At 42.7% G+C, this 22,967-nt stretch overlaps 1 protein-coding gene across 2 annotated transcripts in view; it reads left to right on the top strand.

The window, feature by feature from the left end:
- LOC139656482 (ephrin-A5b-like) overlaps window positions 1-21,532 on the top strand; it is a 64,247-nt gene extending 42,715 nt beyond the window's left edge. Inside the window, exons 2-5 of one of the 2 annotated variants that reach the window (XM_071534080.1) lie at window positions 7,419-7,711; window positions 17,258-17,323; window positions 17,457-17,540; window positions 18,019-21,532. In XM_071534080.1, coding sequence (XP_071390181.1) covers window positions 7,419-7,711; window positions 17,258-17,323; window positions 17,457-17,540; window positions 18,019-18,143 — 568 coding nt within the window. In that variant the 3' untranslated portion in view covers window positions 18,144-21,532. The remainder of the gene's footprint in view (window positions 1-7,418; window positions 7,712-17,257; window positions 17,324-17,456; window positions 17,541-18,018) is intronic. The other variant, XM_071534079.1, reaches the window with a different exon arrangement.
- The last annotated feature ends 1,435 nt before the right edge of the window (window positions 21,533-22,967 follow it).

The following is a 22,967-nucleotide window of genomic DNA, read 5'->3' on the forward strand; positions in this document are numbered from 1 at the left end:
TGATAGGGCAGCACGGGGGGTTCGGATCGCCCCTGGGGTGGGAGGTCAGGGGTCAGAGCCTCAGCCCTGCCGAGCGGGGATCAGGGCCATGTTAGTCAAACACGCTTCAGGTGGGCCCTTCCTGTAGAAGTCACTGCTGCTTGGCTAGTATGTGTCAGTGTTTGTGTGTCTGTGTTTATGTGTCTGTGTATCTGCGTCTGCCTGTGTTTGTGTGTGTGTGTGTTTGCCCATGTGTGTCCCATACATATATGTGTGTATATATGTTTACGCACTGTGTCTGTCTTTATTTCTACCTCAGTTTAAGGACCCTCTATTAACTTATTGACAAGGGAGGACGTAACTAATTACATTTACTCCCGTAACTGTAATCGAGTAGCTTGAGTAGAAAGTCAGTGATTTTACTTTTACTTAAGTATGTTTTTGCTGAAGTATTGTACTGCACCTCATTTTAAATCACATCCATTATAGAGTACAGATTTTTTAGCAACATAAGCAACACAAACTGGACAATAACAAATTAGCCAATTGTGGAGCCATTCACAGTGAACAGAAGAGTAATCTGGATTTACTTTGTGCACTTTATTGTGTAATTTCCACATTTTCAAATTAAAAGAATCTAGTTTGAACTCTCATCCTTTTAGAATTGCATGGAAAAGATCACATGTAACAATCTAAAAACTAACTTTTGTTACTTTCTACCGAGTTACTGTCTAAGTAACTCAGTAACTTTTACTCTGAATATATTTTAAAAGTGCTTTTACTTCTACTTACAATATCAGCAAAGCAACAATATTTCTGCTTGAGTAGGACATTCTGCTGACAGCTGACACTGATATACAGAGCAACTTGCTATGAGTGAAACAGTACAGAAAGCTTCCTAGATTTCAAACAAGCAACCAATGACAAGGAAAAGTGTGAGGCTGAAAAAATCACAGTGTCCAGTAAATGGATGTGAGCTAGGCCTGTATTCCTAGACTGATCAGGTGAAGAGCCAGCAAGGAATGGTAGTTTTTTTTTTTTTTTTAGAAACAAGGAGGTAAGGTGCAAGTAGAGCAGGAAGATGTGGAAAATGGGCATGCAATTCACAGGGGGAAAGGAAAAGGTAGTGGAGAGGGGAACATGAAGTATTTCTTAGGGAATTGGCTTTTTACTGGCTTTTTAAACTTCACCTTCCATCCCTCAGCAGCTCCTAAGATGGACGACCCCGGGGTCACTCCCGTCACCTGGCTCAGACACTGACCAAATACTGAGACTCATGCTGAATAATGGGCTGTCACTAGCCTCTGACCCCAGCTCAGAGTGTTAGGTGTCAGATCAATATCAGCCCAGCCTATTGGAGCAGCTAGTCTGACGGATGGCATCCAGGGATTTACAATCCCTGTAGAATTATTCACTTTTAGAGTTTGCACTGTCTGTTTGTTTTGCACAAGCTACTCTATAAAGCCACAGTCTCAAGGAACAATTTGATTGTTTTATTTTAAAGAACATGATTGGTAAAAATCACAATATTTTGAGTGGGCTGACTTTAGTAGTGAGTCAACAATCGTAAACCAGGTGATGGCACCTGAACGTCTTCTTTGGTCAGAATTATAGTATTTATTCAGTGTATTCTGGGTATCCATGATACACAAATTGGTATTGTTGAATGTGCCTTGAGTATTTTTTTCTGCAAAAAATATGTCATTTACTTAAATGAAGCTCATGTTCTTGGTGTCTAGATACAAGCACGCCATTACAACTAGCTGGATGTTACCAACATACAGCTCTCTGCTTTGGTTCCCTATTAACATTGTACTTATTCACTAATAGTTTTATGCAGTTACATGTATGGGTAGTGCACTGTAGGTGGATCCTGTGGATTGATTGGGCAGGACTGCACACTTGTCAGGCAGGTGCAGGTGCTGAGTGTGACATTTTTAGTGGGGTTATTTTAACAGGGCCAAGTCGGGGCCCCTTGGAGTTATGTGGCATTGGAGGTGGTAGAGGAGTGTGTATATGTGTGTGTTTGTGTGTTTGCCTGACATGCATATGCGTGCATGCATGTGTATACCGTGTAGTATGAACACTACGCATTTGTAAAAAGCAGAGATTCTGTGGTCGGAACATTGTGTTGTTGTAAACCAGCGCCATGGCAACCTGAACAACCCACTTTGGAACAGGGGGGTTTATGGCTTTGGTCTGTCAGCCCCGTGGGGTTTAACACTGACTGAATGACGGAACCCTGCTGTGTGCGTGTGTGTGTGTGTGTGTGTGTGTGTGTGTGTGTGTGTTGACTGACACTCACATCATGCTGCTGCTTTGACCCCCTGACACCAGAATAGCATTGTCAGTAATTAACCTGCAGTAGAGCCTCGTCTGAGTGTCACTCATATAATGGAGGGGAGAATCGCGTGTGTCACTCAGCTTGTACACTGACAAAATTATCCATTTCTAAGAATTGCCTTGAATCTATCAACGTTATTTTGGAAAGCTTAGGAATTTGCCTTGGTTACATCGGTGGAGACGAGACATGTTGACAACCACCAGTGTTGCACAGTACAGACTGGCACACAAGGTATAATGACAGCAGGACCTCACATGCAGTGCAAAGGAACAGTACAGTACATACTGTGGAGAGCAGATTATATGTATCACTTTACATGATACAGTTAACATTAAATATTCTATGGCTATGTGCATTCTTGCAGCGTGCCATACAGCATGGTTGCAGCTGTAGAGGCGTATTGAGTGACCGGTCGGTGTACCACAAGGAACCGTAGACAATTAGTCCATTTTCATTGTTCATGTCTCTCTGTCTCTCTTTCTCTCTCTACACTCAGGTCTCTTTTTTTTTTTGTATTTTTTAAGCGTCTGAGCTGAGGTAACTTCCCACAAACAGCAATGTGTTTTCAATCTGAGGCCAATTATTCACCTCCCCTCGTTTTGTTCCCAGCAAAATTCACAGGGAAAAAAAAAGAAACAGAGAACTGTCTATATTTTATGGCCTCCTTTTTCCCATCTCTTTTTGCTGTCAACGCCCAGTCTGACTGAACCCTTGGCAGACACATTATGTGTTTAAATATATTGTGTATGTGTGTGTGTGTGTGTGTGTGCGTGTGCGTACATGCACACAACCAATGCATGGATGTGTGTGAGCATGTGCGAGTGTGTGTGATTGCATGCATCTCTGTGTGTGTGTGTGTGTGTGTGTGTGTGTGTGCGTGTGTGTGTGTGTGTGTTCATGGACAGATGTGTGTATATAATTAGCCAACAAGGTAATAATGGCTTTAACTTGGCTGGATGTGCCACAGCTTCCCAGCGGCAGAGCTATGAATGATGGGACAGGTGGATGGTGATCGAGACCTCCCTGCCCCGAGGGCAGAGAAACAACGGGACGGATAGACCCCATCTGGTGACATCACCGCCCCAGGCCAAATGACCGGAGATGGATTACCCTTTGGCCCCATAAAGAGTTCCCCCTAGAGGACATTAAGAGGAACTGCACACATTTCAATAGTGTGTTGTGCAAAAAGTTGGATAAAGGAGGGATGGGAGTACACACCGATTTTTTTAGTGGAACAGTAAATTTGAGAGATCTGTGTTTTTTTGCGATGCCCTTGTCTTTTCAATGGAAACGCTGAGAGATACCGCAGTACAACGGTTGAGTGGAATCTTTTTTTTAATCTGAGGGTTGTTTTGTTGTTTCCATGTGTTTTTTTGTGTCAGCCCGTAAAGGACAGAAGAAGCTTCATGTGGTTCTGTGGAGTGAAAGTATCTCGTCTTTTCTGCCTTTTGTTCCGCAACCCTGGGAAGCTGCCCCAGGTCTGACCCAAACTTTATTCATGGGTTTGAGAAAACAACAGGACAGCTTTATCTTTTTCTTCTCTTCTCTTCTCATTCCTCTCTTTATATTTCTTTTTATCTTTCTACACACACACATCCAACATCACTAAACTCTCTCTTTTTCTTCCTCTCTTTACTGTCTTCCCCATACCCTACCTGTGCCAGGCCAAAAGAGAGAAACAGAGAACAGATGGGGATAAAGAAAGAAACGAGAGGGAGAGAGAGAGTGAAAAGAGGGATTATCCATAGTAGTGTGCTTTGTTAAGAGCTCCAGTTCCTGATTCATTGATAAGCCCCTCTAACTGGCTGTGAGTAATTTAGCCAATCAGGAGCCATTAATCCCAAAGACAAATAGATTTAGGATTTAGGTGCTGTTGTTTTCAATTTGTAACCTGACTGGCTCATTATGACACATGAATAACACATTGACCTGCTGAATGTTGTTGTCTTTTGCCAATGTCTGATCATTCTTTTTGCCCCCTGCTATAAAGTACTACACCCTCACCCAGTTTTCATTGCCTCTGTGTTTTACTGCTCAAAGCAACACAAGAAGAAAAACACAACTTGTTGAAATTGCCTTGATCAGCTTGGTGAAAGCTTAATGACTCACTAAATAGCCTATAACAACAAAGCCATTTAGAAAGAAAAAAAACAGATGAATAAATCTCGTTGGTAATGAAATGAAGAAACCCTGGTGCTGAAGACTGCCTTTAATGCCTAAGGTTTATAGCCCAGTGACTGAATGAAGGTTTTCTCAGTAGAGTAGGACAGATCAGCAGAAGAAAGTCTCTTGGCAGTTTACCCAAATAAGGCACTGGAGCACAGGGATAGTTCAAATTTTATTTAGTCGGTGCAAGCACTAAGGTTTCGACACGACTACGCTTTCATCAGAGTCAAGCCATCTGGTTATAACCCAGTCTCTATCAATGTTTTACTACTGACACCCAAAAACCTTCTTATAACTTCCATGTGGGAAACACAGAAGAGCATTTTTTTTCACACTTCCAGCAGGTATTTCATTGTCTTTCCTTTTGTATCAAGCACCTAGTCAAGACTTATATGTGTACACTGCCTCCTTGCTACATTTTCCCACTTGTGACACAAAGTTCACCACGTTGTCACTTTCACAAACTGTTTTCTACCTTTCTGCCGGAGGGGCATTCGTTAGAAACTCCTCTGCTTAATCCCTGTTAATCTTAGTAGTTAGTCCTGGGTCAGTTTTGATTGACAGCAGAAAACAGCCACTGACACTTGCAGGTTTGAAAGTAGCATTTACGGCTTAGCAGAGACATGGAAGGACAAAGCAGGCTATCCCACAGTGCTGCTGGCTGAGGAAATGATACTGTGGAGCCGGTTGACCCCTGTTAGTCATGGTATCAGTGATTGGCTCTGAAACTGAGGCTGAGGGAGGCCATGCTGTGGCCGCCTGGAGCCAAAGCACTCTGCTGGTGCTGGAGCATGAGAAAAAAAGGAGAGAAAACAAGGCCTTTGGTTTCACGTTTGACCAGTCTATAATTAGAGAGAGAAAAAGACGAGAATTTGGCTGACGATGACACAAGACACCCACACACCCTCTATCACACACAGACACACATACACACTTACACACTCATCTGTGGCCCCTGCAAACCCAGTAGGACGGCCACTAATCCTGCAGCACATTTACAATCTGTATAATGACAACCTGATACCCCCAGCAGGCCACAGCGAGCACACACCACCCTTTATGCTACTCACGCCTCCCAAAGCCCGAACATGTACGTGTCAGCGGCAACAGCTGCTCCGCTCTCCCACACAACCCCCCACTACCCCCCACCCCTCTCTCACCTGGCCTCAGATCAGCTCAGTATTACTCCAAGTTCCCCTGGCAAGGAGCGGGGCTAGGCATAATATCTGATCCGTGGCCAGCGGGTCCCGGTTCCTCAGGGTGAAGCCCCCCACGGCGCTCCGGTGAGTTCACCCGTATCAGATCATCAGCTTGCTGCATGCTCCAACACGGTCCCTGGCCTGTCTCCCCTGACGGCCCACACTGTGTCAATGAACAGAGGTGGAGTATTGAAGACATCCGCAGTATGTCAGTGATACTGAACCGCGGGCCATTAGCGGCTATAGAGACACGACCGGCCGGCCGTCCAAGCCTAATCTGTCTCCGCTAAAAGCTTCAGAAATGCAACCTTATATGGCGCCTATGGGAATATGTGTTTCCAATCACTCTCCCCAGGAATGAATACCTGGCATATCTCGCTGCTGTGCTTCTTTTTTTTTTTCCTCTCCTGTCCACTCGGTTTACAGTAAACACCAGGCGAAAAATCTTGGGGCTGTTTCAAGGGGAGGCTTGAGAACGGGCCTTATTTTCCCAGACTTAGAGATTCCACAAGGGGCTCCTACATCAGCTTGTCATATTGGACTAATGAAAATCTCATTCTTTGGAGGGATCCTCTTAAAGCTGCTAAAGGCACATGCTAACCAGGGGATTAGCCCTGTAGCGCTAGGGGACTTTAATTTCAGCACCAGCATAAGTCATCGCTGCCGAGCACTAACATTGATTGACTGACTGGCGAGTGTCATAAGGGATTTCTTTGGGGTGGGTGTGTTGCTTGGGGATTGAGTTGGGGAGTCTCACAAGACGACTGCGATGATTGAGAATGACATGATGAGATCCTGTAAACAAAACCAGAAGAGCAGTACCCTAGATGTGTCTTTCATAGACTCGCGGCATGCCTGTCTTCAGTGTCTCCTTGACAGTCAGAGCACATCTGGTAACTTTTCCTCTAGCCTCAAGTTTATGGCCCTGCTATGATACCCAAAGAATAATCCCTTGTCATCAGCTCTTGAAGTAATCATAAGTCTTAGGAGACGACTACATGAGGTGGCAGCAGCGTAAAGGTCACAGACTCCCCGAACAAGTGAATGAGTAACGCTCTTCCGTCTTAACAGCTACTGCTGAGGTGCCCTTGAGCAAAGCACTGCCTCAGAGGAGCTGCCAACATGTTGAATGTGAAAAAGTGAAAAACTGCTGAAGAAGCAAAATATTCCATTGGGTAAATAAATCTTAAAAAAGTCTGCATGGACTGCATTTCTGGGATATTAAGCATCAAGGATTTGACATCCCATCTGGCATGTAATGTGTTATGTACTCATTTTTTTCTTAGTTCTTTTCTGTTCTCTTTAATAAAATAACACCAGACAAGTATATACATTCAAAGATCATGCATATGTGGATAACTAAATTTGTAAAAAAAAAACCCTCCAAGTTAACGAAAGGTCTTGAAGTAATCAATCTTGTATGATTGAAAGCAGACAACATTGTGGGAATTATCCTTGCACCTAAACTGATACATTTCTATTCGATTCGATCATCTACCCAATACTAGATCAATCATCTGGGTAATTTTGCACACAAAGCAACTTTCCTCATTGTTGACAATGAAGATAATTGAATCTAAGTGTATGAGAACAAGTGGTCACGTTCTCCTTTGGTGCTCATTGTATTAAACCAAACATGGTTTTCATGGATTATGCAGATTATAGGTTTCACAACCCAAACGGCTCTGACTGAGTCCTCACAACGTTTCTGTTTTCTCTGTCTTTCTCAGGTTTTACCGGGGAGATTACCACATCGACGTATGCATAAACGACTACCTTGACGTCTACTGTCCGCACTACATGGACCCCGTCTCTGACGAGCGGGCCGAGCGCTACGTCCTCTACATGGTGAACTACGACGGCTACAGTTCCTGCGACCACACCGCCAAGGGCTTCAAGCGCTGGGAGTGCAACCGGCCGATTTCGCCAAATGGACCGCTGAAGTTCTCAGAGAAGTTCCAGCTCTTCACCCCCTTCTCCCTGGGCTTTGAGTTTCGCCCCGGCAGAGAGTACTACTATATCTGTGAGTGTGCACATACCTGTAGCTGCACCTTGTATCTACACACACAAAAATAAAGATGCAAACTGGCACCGAAAATGGTTCTGAGGAGTTCTGGTTCCACAAAGGACCTTTCAAGAACCTTCTAATATCCCAAAGAACCATACATAGTTCTTAATTCTTAGTTATTGGATGGTGGGTGATGGCATAAATGTGGAAAATAACCAAACTCCTCCATAGTATATATTGTGCAATTGCAAATGAGGCTATACAAGGACAGATAAACAAAAACACAATGCAGGTGTCTAAGCAAAGGAGTGCAGAAATGGTTCTTTAAAGAACCTTGGTCTGAAAGGTTCTTTGTGGATCCATAAATGGTTCTTCTATGACATCACTCCAGAGAACCATTTTCTTCACTTTTATTTTTTCTATGTGTACCCGCATCACTGCAGCACCCATAAACAGTAAAAGACGTCCTCTGGGGAATTATTACACAATGGTTGCTAATGTATAAGTACTGACTGAAAAGTTTTCTTCAAAGTAGCACGCATTTTGTAAAAAATAGTAAAAGGAGACGGCAGGGGAAAATGCTCCCTAGCTCCCTGGTTACCACAAGAGTTACTATGGTAATCAATTCCATTTTTCATAAAGCATGACAAGCTGTAATTATCAAACAATTTCACCAATCATATCGCTTTGCTGAAATTACCTGTTGTATAAGATTAAAACCACTACACTTTTACATTCATTAGTTGTATAAAGCTGTTGTAGGGCCATGTAATGTGAGTATAGGGGTTTTAGCATGAAAATGTCCAACACCAGCATAGAGTTGTACGGTTTGGGGAAAAGCACAACATACTTTGATGATTTAAGCCTATGATAATTTGAGGACAAATGTCTGATGCCAAGGTACGGGACCATGCAAAAAAACAACAGCAATGTAAGGACTTTGTTTTGCAAGTCCTGGCAATGAGGGCCAAGCCAAAACATGTGCCAGAGGGAGCAAAACATCTCTACTGTTGAGGTCTCTCCCCTCTGAAGTGTCTTTTGTTGCTGACTGGCTGAGCTCAGCTTTCTCCTGCTCGTGAGAAGGCTCTCGAAAAACAAGCATCTGGGAAGTCATGTTTTTATAAGTGAAGTCAGTGCCCTACAGGGGGAGAAGAGAGAGACTAAATAAGATACAGCATGCTCCGTGCTACATTTTAGGCATTTAGCTGACACTCTTGCTCCGAGAAACTTACAGAGTGCAACAGTAGAACAAGTTTTAATCTCTAGTTCACCAGTATTACAAGTAACCAATAGTAAGAAGTGCAAGGGTCAGCGCCACAGCGGCTTGACAATAGATGTAATAAAGTGCTGCGTAAAGAAATAAGAGCCAAGGAGAAGAGGTAGAACGTTTTTTTTCCCACACTCCCCCTACAGAGTTATCTCAACGTATGCAGCCTTGGGCCTCAGACCCACAGCAGGTGATTCAGAGAGCTGCCTGACAAGTCAGCAGTCATTAAAGAGTGCGGTTTGGTCGGCTCATCTGACCAATGTTTTTCTACTGAATTAGACTTTGGCATCTGTTAGTTGGTCATAGATTTAAAGCTGCAACAAGTAAGATCTTTACTGTCCCGTAGCACAAAGTGGCCGTATCTGTGGGGGATTGATAGGGTTGTTGATGAAATACCAATGAATCAATGATTATTTTGGCCGGTGCTGAGATTTCTGGCTTTTGAAACTCACTCTCCAGCTCATACTCCATTATGGATCAACCTCCACACCCATTGGAATTTCAAGACACTCTCAACCCCCGACACAGTCAGTCACTCACACACTCACACACACACATTTTCAACTGCTAAACGATGGAGGATGGTGCCACAAGTAAGTGAGTTGTTCTTGAGTTGTTCTCAAGCCAGAAAAGGAAATGACAAAGCTGTATTGTTAATACAGTATTTTGCATGGTGATATTTTGCCTCTTCACTAAAACGTTCCTGTTGGATCTCTGCTCTAATTAGCTAGCTTACTCATCTGTGTCATGAAAATGTGACTTTATTATCAGTGTAAATTAGTCCACCATTAGCTGTACCAAAGATCAATTCTTGTTGTAATTCTTTGGTTACTGATAAAGGTCGGTAAAAGTGATGGATTAATTAATGGCCCTTTAAATGTTCATTTAGTTGGCAGGCTCTTAGTGTGAAATTGAGTCAACATAATGCTTTCATAGGCTTTGATGATAGATTGTGAAGTATGCACTTTCAGTAGTGAACATGCAGCGAGAGAGAGGGATAAAGAGATGGAGAGAGGGGAAGAGAGATGGTCCATATGGCCTTGAGCAGTCCTAGGCCATATGGACTGTCTCTCCATGACTCAGAATCATGACTCATCCATTAGATCCTTGTTCACCAAAGACTCTTTTTTTGTAAGACCACAGGATCTGAGCACAGGATGAAATAACAAAAGGTGCCTTGGGCAACATGTAGCAAGACCTGTAGCAAGACCGATTAACATAATTTTAACTTTTGTCCTCATATCACTATGGTTTCTTTATCTTGTTTTAACTGAAAGCTTACATGGTCATTAATGTGATTCATTGTGACCCTTGAGCCCTTAAAACTCACATGATTGTCAGTGAGAAAATTAGCATTATTGTCTTTGTACCTGAATAAACACACTTTTTAGATAAATCTGTGTTTTTGCCCAACAGCAGTATCAAGATCCAGAGTTGCTAGTTGCATTGCAGTAAAACACGTTGTGTTATCAGCACTATCAGTGTCAAATTGCATGTTGACAATGTGTCTGATCCAACAAAAGGGCCACAATAGTTGATAGTTAATACCAGTGTCGTACATGCAATACGGCTGGGGAATGTGTTAACTGCCCATGTATAAGTGACATATTCGGGGGGGGTTGATGTCTGCCTGTCTCACTGGAGACAGACACTCCTTTGTCCTCCTCTGTGGTGATAGTCATTCCCCCCGGGCAAAGGGAAGAGGGGGCGGGTCCAAGTCAAATAGATGACACCTGCAGTTGGCTGCGGGCCTGTCCGTCTGGCAGGCAGACGCCTGCAGGAAGCCATCCTGGTGGGATCAGTGGTATGGCGGTCCTAGAAGGTCAAAGGTCACAGAGACGACGACTGGGTCTGAACTGTGGGCTTCTCGTGGCCTTAGAGGGCTGCATGTTTTTCTAATAGAGCTGTGAGTAGAGAGGGGGAAGCCTGATCCTAATCTCGGGGGATAGAAATCCAATTTTCTGAGGAGACAGTTGAGAGTCTGGCTCTCCCTGTGTGAGAGAGATGACTGTCTCCCTGTAAAGCCCTCCTGCTTCAAAAGCCCAGGTCCCGCGCCATACACTCGGCCCAGATCTACATTGATAATGACATGAACCCGGCCGGCACAGTGCCCCTACAGTTTCCCTTTAGCTTCTCGTGGCTGAGGTAAAGACGAAGGGCTTTGTTCCCAAAGATAAACTGATCATCACAAGGAAAACATCTGATCCCGTGGTATTTATATCGAGCTCTCTCTAATTCACCTCACAGTCACACCAAAGCCTTGGGTTACATGGCATCTGAGCCGGTTTGGTGATCTGTGATGTCTGCGCATGTATGTGTGTGTGTGTGTGTGTGTGTGTGTTAGTGCATTTGAGTGAGAGAGTATGTGTGTGTGTCTGTGTGTGCGTGTGCCTGTAGTTTGTGCATGTGTGTTTCTCCTCGTGAGACGCCAGCGCAGAATGTGCGATCACGATCACAGCGATCACAAGGCCTGTAACACATGACTGTATGTACGAGTGTGTACAGTGTGTGAGTGTGACTTGGAGGTTTACTACCCTGTCGTCACTCTGAGCTGAGAGTCTCCTTCAGCGCGCCGGCTGACCTGACTAATGCTGCATCTAATGTTGCAGGCGGCGCAGGGGTGAAGCGGCGTGTGGCTGCTGTTGCTCGGGGATAGAAAACCCAGACTTTGACCCCATTGGCAGAGTGGAGAAAGAGAGAGAGGGAGAGTTTGGTGATTGTGTGTGTGTGTTTGTATCTGTGTAAGTTTGTATACGGAGGCTCCTGTATCTGTAAGATATGGCAGGGGAGTGGGGGTGGTGAGTCGTATGGGGAGAAAGAGAGAGAGAGGGAGAGAGAGAGAGAAAGAGAGATGAGAGAGACAGAAATAAATATCTATATCAATGAATTAGCTAGAACTCTAGAGCAGTCAACGTTTCCTGGAGTAATGCTGCAGGGCAGAGAAATTAAATGTTTCCTGTATGCAGATGATCTGCTGATCCTGTCTCCATACCAACAAGGACTGCATCACAGCCTGACCACTGTAGGAACTGGGCTCTATCCATCAATCTGGAAAAAACTAAAGTCATGATCCTTCAGAAAAAATCACATTTTCAGGAAAATAAATACCAATTCAAACTGGGTGGAACAACTATCAATCATGTACCCAGCTACAATTATCTGGGCCTGACAATCACTTCATCTGGGAAGTTTGATTTAGCAATAAGAAACTTAGCAGACAAGGCACACAGAGCATATTATACAATAAGAAAATCACTGTATAGATTTAATCCTCCTATAAAAATCTGGTTGAAAATTTTTGATTCAGTTATTAAACCAATAGCACTATATGGTGGTGAAATCTGGGGCCCTCATTTCAAATGCAACTATGAAGCCTGGGACAAAAGCCCGGCTGATATTCTGCATTTGGAATTCTGCAAAAACATATTAGGTGTGCACAGAAAGAGTCCAAACTTGGCTTGTAGAGCAGAGCATCATGGGAGATTCCCCCTGCTAGTACATATAGAGAAAAGAGCAGCTAAGTTCTGGAGCCACCTGGCACACAGCGGCCCAGAGTCTCCCACACACTGGAGGAGACACCCAGAGAGAGACCCCTTGGAATACCTGACCAAAAAACACCAACTAAACCTAACCACACAACCACCATTGACAAAATTCAAACAAATAGAAAAAACAACACAAGAAGAATATTATCAGTTTGGCAAAAAGAAATCAAACTTCTAAATAGGGCTGTGCAAAAAAATGGATACAGCTGAGTATTGCAATATTTTTTTAGCCCCTCGTATCGATACATAAAAAAAAAATGGTTCATGTTTTAATCAGATTTAAAATGTCCTTAAATTTCCCTCAAATCCCTTTGAATTAAATAGTTTCAACTCAATTTGTCCGCTGAGTTATCAATATAATGTGATGTACATATTAGACTACCCAGGTGGTACACAGCAAGTTGTATTTTCAGCTCTATTTTTAAATGTTCAGTAAATTATGTAGAGTATTGCAATGTATCGCAATATGTATCGTATCGCAATGTATCGTGATACAATCGTATCGTGACCCATGTATCGTGATACAATCGTATCGTGACCCATGTAGCGTGATACGTATCGTATCGTGAGGCCCTTGCCAATACCCAGCCTTACTTCTAAACAAAACTAAATGCTTCCAAAACCTTAAAACAAATTACAATTTGGCCCAGTATCTGATCAGAATCAAACAGCCCAGACAGAGGAAGCTGCTGACGATGTACAGACTCAGTGACCACCAGCTAGCTGTAGAGACGGGCAGGAGAGACCAGCTAGCTGTAGAGGCAGGCAGGAGAGACCAGCTAGCTGTAGAGACGGGCAGGCACAGAAGAACCTGGCTGCCAAGAAAAGAAAGAGTGTGTGTACACTGTGACTCAGGAGAAATAGAAAGTGAAGAACACTTCCTTCTCTCCTGTACCAAGTGTGAACACATCAGGAACACATACTTTTCAAAAATCTCTGAAAGAATACAGAACTTTCAAAATCTCAGTATCAACGAAAAAATGTGTATCCTTCTTAGAGAAAATGTTGAAACAGTAGAACTCTGTGCTCAGTTTGTGATGTCATGCCATAATTTAAGAAACACATCAACTCTGTAAACTCTTCTTTAACTTGTCCAGAAATATTCTATGTGATGAATCTATATATTTAATATGCAGCTTATTTAATTTTATTTTACTTCTATCTCATTTATGTTTGAATCTGTGCTTTGGCAACATGTGCACATGTACGAATGACACATGGTAGAGAGAGATAGAGGGATGGGAGAGAAAGAAAGAGAGAGTGACACATGGTAGCGAGAGAGAGAAAGAGAGAGAGCTGGGAAAGAGAGTGACACATGGTAGAGAGAGAGAAAGAGAGGGATATGGGAAAGAGAGAGAGACAGAGTGACACATGGTAGAGAGAGAGAAAGAGAGGGAGATGGGAGAGAGAGAGAGACAGTGACAAGGTAGAGAAAAAGAGAGAGATGGGAAAGAGAGAGACAGAGTGACACATGGTAGAAAGAGAGGAAGAGAGAGATGGGACAGAGAAAGACAGATTGACACATGGTAGAGAGAGAGAAAGAGAGAGAGATGAGAAAGAGAGAGAGAGACAGAGTGACACGTAGAGAGAGAGACAGAGTGACACGTAGAGAGAGAGGGAGAGAGAGAGATGGGAGAGAGAGAGAAAGATAATGACATGGTAGAGAGAGAGATAAAGAAAGTGAGATACGAGAAAGAGACGTGGTAGAGACTGAGAGAGAGAGAAAGAGACTGGTTGATTGTTAATTGTTATATATATGATGTCATAATAATTGTATATTTAAGTTTGATTACTGTTGTTTGAATTTGAATTGGTTGACTTTGCTTTGGCAATGAGTACTTTTATATTTCATGCCAATAAAGCACCTTGAATTGAATTGAATTGAAAGAGTGACACATGGCAGAGAAAGAGAGAGATAAAGAGAGAGAGAAAGAGGGAGGGAGGGAGAGAGAGAGAGAGAGAGAGAGAGAGAGAGAGAGAGAGAGAGAGAGAGAGAGAGAGAGAGAGAGAGAGAGTTCTCCGTCTGTCTCCAGCCACTGTAGGAGTGTGAGGTAAGTTACTCGATACCCGCTGACACAGACAGAAGCGTTGTGATTGACACCTTTTCCCCCTCGTTTTATTTCCCCCTCTGACGCCTCGGCTCCAATATAACTCTCATCACGGAGTTCCAAAGACGATTTTTATCTTGCGTCGTAGCCACCTGGCATCTGATAAGTTGCCTTTTGAAATGAGAGCCTGGGTCGCCGTCGCTGTTGACAACGACGGCGGTGGAAAATACTGACAAGGCTCACTTTTATCAGGAATTTACCGCTGTGCCAGAATCAATCCGGCGGTGGAGTATCTGGGCAAAAGGATTTGGGAGCGTCCGTATACAAACTGACATGGATGCACAAACCTCAAACACACACACACACACACACACACACACACACATACACATACACACACAGGCACCCACACATACACGATCACCACATTTTCACAATCACCACATTTTCTCCCACTTACTCTATCCTACTCTCTCATAGACACACAGTCACATATACCCACACACACTCCTAAGGTTGTGTGTGCGTGTGTGTGTGTGTGTGTGTGTGTGTGTGTGTGTGTGTGTGGTCAGATTAAGAGCAGTTTGAGCGACTTGGCAGGCAACACGAAATGACAGAGGTCAGGGTATAGGGGCCCACAAGGAGAACTCTGGGAAAGAGAGGAAATCTATTGTGGGGTAGAAAAGACCCAGAGAGAAAAAAGAAAGTATTCCTGCAAAAAAAATAAAAAATGAATGCAAGCAAAAAAAAACTGGAGACATCCTCAGCGGTCTATTAGCAACTTTGTGACCAGCGCTACTTGAAAACTAATTGGTTTTGTTGGCTCTACAAAACAATCACAACAGAAATTAATGTTGTTGTTTTTTTTTAAATCTGTCTTTCACAATCAAGGAACCACGGGAAATGAGATTCATAGGTGAATATAATAGATTGCCACACGTCTCCAGAAATGACTGCCTGTCTCCAAATTAGAAACAGAAATAGAAACATGGGAGTGACACTGACTTTTGTTACATATAGATAAAGATACACTCATACACCAGGATGAGAGGAAAGTTCAGAAGATGAGCTAAACTCTCCAAACAGAATAGTGTTTTAAAGGAGATTAAAAAATGAGTGGAATCGGCCTTGTCAGATTGGTGGTTTCTAGTCAGGAGTTTACGTATGAATGAAGGCAGTTTATCGACCTGAGCCGGTGGATGTTCGGAAGTGATGGATTACATGTAATGGGATTGCAGAAATATGATTAGAAAAATTGGTAACTGTAGTCATTTATAACTATTATATAAATAGAATCTCAATCTCTAGATTCTGGATTACTGGGGACTGGCGATACTGGATTATTGCTGGATCACTACTCAGAGGGGAAACGTCTTTAGCCTATTTTAGCCTAAACACTGAAGTACTGTTTGACATGGTGGTGATGACAATGTTACTTAATGTTATTGAAGTTTCTGTAAAATGAAATAAATTGCTCATCTGCTTGAGGGAAAGTACCCACAAAGTAACCAAATAATTAGATGACACACTTGGTAAAAGCTGAGGTTTTCCAGTTGGTTATGATGCTGATTACAATTTCAACCACATAAACAGCAATCTGTAAAAGCGTACAGTTTTAATGTAGCCTAAACCTCACAACCCTAGTTTACCTGTCTGTAGTATTCAACCAATCAAAGTTTGAGTTGCAAATGTGGACTTGAATCCAGACCTGTGTCAAATAATATTTGCGAATGCTTTTCTTTGTTTTGCAGCATTTGTTTTCCCCTGCTCTAAGGGCCAGATGGGTGGAGTTTGTCACATGACTGATACTTAGCACCAGGCCAAATTCATCCAATCGAAGAATGTTGTCTGAAAGCTGCCAAAATACTGTTGCCTATCCAACAAGAATTGTACTAAAAGGTCAAACCCCACCCACCTGGCACTTCAGGTTGACTAAAACAAACTTTGAGATGTATTTCAAATAATGATTTGACCTATGTCTGATGGAATCCAATAGAAACTGTAGAGGCAGGTGATTGTTTTATTTGAAGCTAATGGAAACTTGAGTTGCATGTTTCTCTCACTCAGTAGCCAATATACATTTGTGTTTCTGGTGGGAATTTGCATTAGTAATTAATCCACACAGATGAATATTATACCAAGGCACAATGTGACGGGGTAGGAGGAACCAAGTAAATGGTTTTGTCACTGGATACAGTGTGAAAATATATGGATACAGTGTGAAAATCGGTTTTTACTTTCTAGCCAAGCCATCTCATTTATGCCTATCCCTAACTTAAAAATATATATGATTCAGTTTCAAATGTATAATGACTTCTGACTTTATAGCTTGGACAGAAAGTGAAAATTAGATAAATTAGAGCTACACAGAAGATTCCTGGTTCCAGTGTGTTTAGAATGAAATGGGGATCCTGCAAAAGTCTGTTAAAGTATTCAAAATGAATTCGATAATTCCCATGTGTTGAAAAGTTTGGGAATTGCGCAAAACATCTGGAGAAGTATGAAAATAATGTGATACGTGTATAACTGCATATTATCATATTGTTGACGTGAAGAATAATCTTCAGCTATTGAGTGATACGACCTATAATGCAGTCAAGAAATTAATGTGTGGATCGAGTGTGGGGGATTTTGAAGTGGAAAATGTGTACGTAACTTGTTGGAAGTGTTTTGTTCCTAATGCTATGCGATGTTTTCACAGCCTCCACCATCGATGACAGGGGGAAAAGAAGCTGCCTTCGACTGAAAGTGTTCGTCAGGCCTGCAAGTGAGTGCGGGGAATTTACTGTTCTGTCTATTCCTTTTATTCTCCTCCTTTCCATTCTAGTCTAAAACTAGCTTGTGATCACGCTTCACATCTTCACAATCATCACATCTTGTCTTTCTTCTTTTTTTTTTTGCAGACAATTGTGTGAAAAACTCTGGGAACGTGCAAGAAGGGGTTGATTTTGATGAGAGAATCCACAATTCCCTAGAACCTAGAGGTTTGTAGGACTGTACAGTACATAATGGGTGTGTGTGTGTGTGTGTGTGCGTGCTGCCAAGCTGCTTGTAGTGTGAGAGTGTTTGTATCTCTGTGTCTATATACAGTAGTTGTTTGTATCTTTGTAAGTTTTTGTTTTTATCTATTTGTGTGTGTGTGTGTGTGTGTGTGTGTGTGTGTGTGTGTGTGTGTGTGTGTGTGTATGTGTGTGTCTGTGTTCATTTATTTGTGCCTACAAGCATGCATGCGTGTGCCGGAGCCTAACAAACGATCCTCCTCACAGTGCCTGATTTCCTCATTGTTCTAACAGAATGGACCGTCACTCACAGAGAAAATTGATATAATGACAAAAACCACTACTCCATTTCATATATTAATGTTTCGGTTGTTGCGTGTGAATGATGATACTTCCACTCCTTTTGATTCCTATCATCATTTTTCTTTTCTTTCCTTCTCGTCCCACCAATCGCTCCGCGCAGATGACACCAGTCACGAGTCCGCCGAGCCCTCTCGAGGAGACGTGAACTCCGCGGGACGGTGCCAGACTTCCCTCCTTCTGCTCAGCTCTGCCCTCCCCCTCCTGGCGGCCATCTTGTCTTTATAGCGCCCGGTGCTGAGGAATTTCCAGGAATGGACTGTCCTGATTGGACCACTAGGCGCCCCAACCCTGCAACCCCACCTCCCCCAAAGGAGCACTTTTAAAAAACAATGACAATCTCTCTCGGGCGAAAGAGAGAGAGGGACTTCTGTGCGGGGAAGCCTTCTTTGTTTGTGACATTGGAAAGTGAAATGCCAATTAGTGTGATTCTTAACTTTCCAGTGGACGCTGATGGTCAGGGTGTCCCGCTGAGTTAGGCAGGGTGTCTTACCATACCTCTACGCCCCGCTACCATTCGCAGTGTGCAGATATTAAACATTTATTTCTGTCAAAGACATGCGCACATACATGCTCCTAAACACACACAGAACACACACACACACACCCACAATCAGTACAGTACTCGAACAGCAGAGAAGCACAGCAGGATCCCTCTAAAGTTTACACAGATTAAGTCTAAACAGATTCTGTGTTCAAGGCATCAGAAACATCACATGACCCTGACATGTAATATGATCCAGTCTTTACATTACAATGGAAGACTGTGAGAGTATGAAGAAGGGGCTGATGTGATCAGGCCTTAGCTATAACACACAAAAAAACCCATTAATGATGATGATTACACACGTACGGGCCCATGGGAAGGAAAAAGAAGGGCAATTGTTGCTAGGAGACCCTGTTGCCGAGGGGATGGGGCGGGCCTTTGATGAGTTAAACTTCCTCTCAGGTGAAAGGAGTTGGATTTGTTGTCTCAGAGACTTTGCATGGTGGACCCCTCTTGAAAGGAGAGAGAAAGAGAAAATTAAAAGAAGCACTCATCTTTTAGTACTTTGTGTCTGCATAGGGGAGATTTAATGATTGATTAATGTATTTTTTTTTTTTTTTAATGAATCACGTAATTCAAGTGTAGCAGCCAACACGGGTGTAAAATATTTGAGAGGAGTGTAGAAGTTGATATGGTATTTTGCCAGGCAAATGTATTTTCCTATTTATTGTGAAGTCCTTGTGCTTTTTCTGTTCTGGTTTAGTCTCTGTAACTTCAGTAGGAAGGCAATAAAAAAAAAACACACTTCACCACAGTTTTCCATTTAGTTAGCTCATATTACGCAGGGTTCATTTGATACAATCATACAGTACACTGAGTACAATATCTGTGTCTATATCGATTGAGCGCTGAATTAAGTGGATCGTTTTAATTGTTTTAACAGAGTCCAGGAAAACGTCTGATGTGCTATCAGGGTGTAGAAATCATAGAATATTTGTATTTGTGTTTTTCGAAATTGTCATAATGAATGACACACATTGTATAAGTCGGTCTGTGTTACTATCCACTATTGCTTTTGTGAATCACTGTCATAACACGATTACAATTGTTGTATATAGAGGCAAATTTCCTACAAAATTCAGGGATGTGTCCATGCCTAACGTTGAGTTGAAGCAATTTGATTTTAGTCATTTTGATCGGGGTGTCGTTCCCCAAATAAAGCAGCACAACTTTTCTGTGGCTAGCGATGATTCAGACACTGACCAAGTTAGCGAGCAGGTTTCCCCGTGGTAGTGGGGGTTTGGATGTGATTTCGTTTGCCCTCTTTGATGTTGTGTAAAGTGGCGTCAGTACAGACCATATACTGGGGGCAGCCTCATACTGGTTATTTCTGGAATGAAAGAATCGACCACCAACAGAGATGGAAAAAAGCAAGGGGAGAGAGAGAGAGAGGGAGAGAGAGCGAGAGAGAGAGGTGTCCTGTTCACCCGCGGCAAACTGAAACTCTACCACTAGTGGACCTGAGAGAGAGAAAGAGAAGGAGGGAGAGCTGTGAAGCTTTGTAGCACTCCTGCTGAGATCAATAGCAATGTTCTTTTCAAAAACGCAGGACCGTACGGTAAACGTATCCTTTCCACCCATCACTCTCGGCAACACCAGTACCTTAACATTCACTCACTGCCAAATGAAAGACAACCCTAATAGTGTTTCGCTGAAAAAACACCTTACTACCTGTAGTAGCTGCTCATTGGAGTTCTGCCTAACCACAACAGCAGACAGTAGAAATCCACTGTCACTGAAAATCATTGACTCCAGCCATGCCACAATGGGAAATACAAATCAGTTAGTTTTGTGGATACTGTGTATCCAACAATTAGTCTATGTAACATACAGTGTTAGATAGTTTTTTTTCACACCTCTTTTGAAGGGCGATTTAACTGAGACACATTATTAATGTTCTTAGCGAGAAAAAAGTCAATGTTTGATATAAAAAATGCTTTATTTCATTTTCTATGTCTTTTATATGAAAAAAAAACAAAAACAAAACAGGATCAACATTGCACCCTATCTGTAAATCCGAGATACTGTTTGTGCAGTGAAACATTTTTGTGCAAACTCGGCACATATCAAACATGCAGTTGGGGCTGGGTTACAATCAGGTGTGTGCGATTTAAAGGGCCTGAGGAAAGAAGTGATGTATTTCCATGCCCATCTCAAGAACCAGAAAAATAAACCTCCCATTTCCCTCCTCTTTTTACCAGTCTTGTACTTAGTATTGTATGCATCCAAAACGTCTTTTTAGGTGCGGAATGTTTTTGAGTCCTTGTACTTGGTTTGTTTTTGTTTGTGGTCTCCGCTAATCTTCACCTTCAACTGTTTTCAAGCCAAGCTACAAGTAGCAAGCACCGTAATGTTGTATGAGCTGAATTCAGGAGATGCAATGACTATTATTTGTATAGAAGCTTGATTGCAATGTGTTTGTTTGTGGCAGCAGAAGAAATTGGGGTAACTTGAGTCAATTTTTCCATGTTGAATATGATGTTCCATGTTGTTTTTTGAACAAGTAGTTGCTGCAAGGCGGGCAGGGAGTTTGTTATGAGGACACTTCTTCTTCTTCTGGTACCATGTAGCCCGAAGCTAACACCACTGCGTCCCTGGTTACCTATTTATCCTTGCCCAAGATGCTTGTTCCAAGTCCGCAGTGTCCATTCTACATCCTCTGTACACTCTTAAAAAGGATGTGTCCCTTTTCAACACGTCGATGCATCTAGCATTGGGACAGGTTTTTGTTACTTTTCAACACAACAAATGTTATTATTAGCAACAGTATGTGTCGCTAGTGACACGTCATGTGTGTAATGTGTTTGTATCGTCCCAAGCTAGACACACAGATGTGTCAAAAAGTGCACATAATTTTTAAGTGTAGCATTGTAGAAACTGTACCTTGTGCCTATATCAGTCCCATCTCCCATCTCCGTTCCTCTCCCATGCCCCAGGATACTCATCTATTCATTGTGTCTACCCTCCCTCCTTTCTCTAGGCTATTCTAATGCCCCTCTTTCATGCTCAATTCATCACTAGAATTTTCTACAAAAAGGCCATTGTTTGTAAATACACGTGTTGGAGCAGCTATGACTAACTAAAAAAAAAAAAAAAAAAAAGATTTAATAAATATTTCTTTGTCGTTGTAATCATTGTGTCTGATTTGTAATAATTATTGTGCAAACGAGTGACAGTTTGCGAAATGGAAAGCAAATCAAAAAAGGCATGAAGGCTTTGTCTTCCCATGACTTGAACTGAAGGAGAACAACTGTCAACAAGCGGTAGATATTGTATTGGCTGTCACTTGAACATGCATAATCACACAGCCTCACCAGAGAGAAGTGGGTGAACAGCTGTTTCTCTATAATCTGGAGGTAATTCACAAACTGAAAAAAGGGAAACAGCTTCGATTCATCTTGCGGCAATGTGCGATGCTTTTGGGATCCCGGCCAAAAAACTCTCTCGTATACACTATTTCGCTCTATCTGCTTTCTCTCTCCTCTTTCTGTTTAAATCTCTCAATATGTGTCTCTCTCTCTGTCTCAATCTCTCTCACTGTTTCTTTCCCTCCCTCCCTCCCTCTCTCCCTCTCTCTCTCTCTCTCTTCTCTCTCCCCCTCCCTCCCCTTCTCCAGTGACTTTGCCTTTTCACCAATCTGTTGCAGAAAGCTTCACAGCTCACTATGAGAGCAGTGAGATTGTGTCATTCCCTAGACGCTGGGAAACTGACAAGAAAAGGTCAAGAACAGACCGTTCCAAAACAACAACTGGCCAAATGTTTTATCAATAGTAATAAGATACAATTGAGCTAAAGTGTATTGCTGACGTTTGAGAGGAAATGCTGCTTTCTCTTGATGGAAAACTCAGATATCCAGCATGGATGGTACTGTTTTTGCTTTTTTAAGCCAGTCGCTCTACACAGATTTGCGTTGGTCTTGGCTCCCACTGTTGCTATGGACTACTGAAACCTGGAGTGCAGCACACTTCTGCTGAAAGGTGAAATATTTTTGAACTTCCTGCACTCACCTCTCAATGCTGTCAGGGACCATTGTGAACAATGAAGAAAAAAAAAAAAAAAAGCCAAGGCTGTAAAAAGAGGTTCCTGGTGAGCACGGCCTTAGATGTCAATGGTTTTCTATGACCTTCTCTCCTCTCCCATAACCACCGGTGACACCCAAGCCCACCGCCACCCTCCATCTTGGTCCTGAGGGGGCCTTCCACACGGCTATTCTCAGACAGCGCTGTGGTCTGGTATGCTAACTGAAGGACAGAACGCAACTCACTCTCAGTACGCCAGTATTTACGGAAGCAGAGCGGCCTGGCGGTTAGAGAGACTTTCCTGCAAGCAGAACGTCCCATTTTGATCTCCCGTGACCCCCAAGCGTCCGTCCTGCTGAAGTGTCCTTGAGCAAGACACTGAATCCCCATCAGCTGCAGTGGGGCAGCAGCACCAGAGCATCTTATATTCTCAGATTACCAACATTATAATACATATATATATATATAAGGAGTTCAAGGGTCAAA

Source organism: Centroberyx affinis, unplaced genomic scaffold (genome assembly GCF_046629955.1).
Source record: "Centroberyx affinis isolate AG114_WGS23_722 - 3 ecotype Tasmania unplaced genomic scaffold, CSIRO-AGI_Caff_v1 ptg002483l_1, whole genome shotgun sequence".
Taxonomy (NCBI): domain Eukaryota; kingdom Metazoa; phylum Chordata; class Actinopteri; order Beryciformes; family Berycidae; genus Centroberyx; species Centroberyx affinis.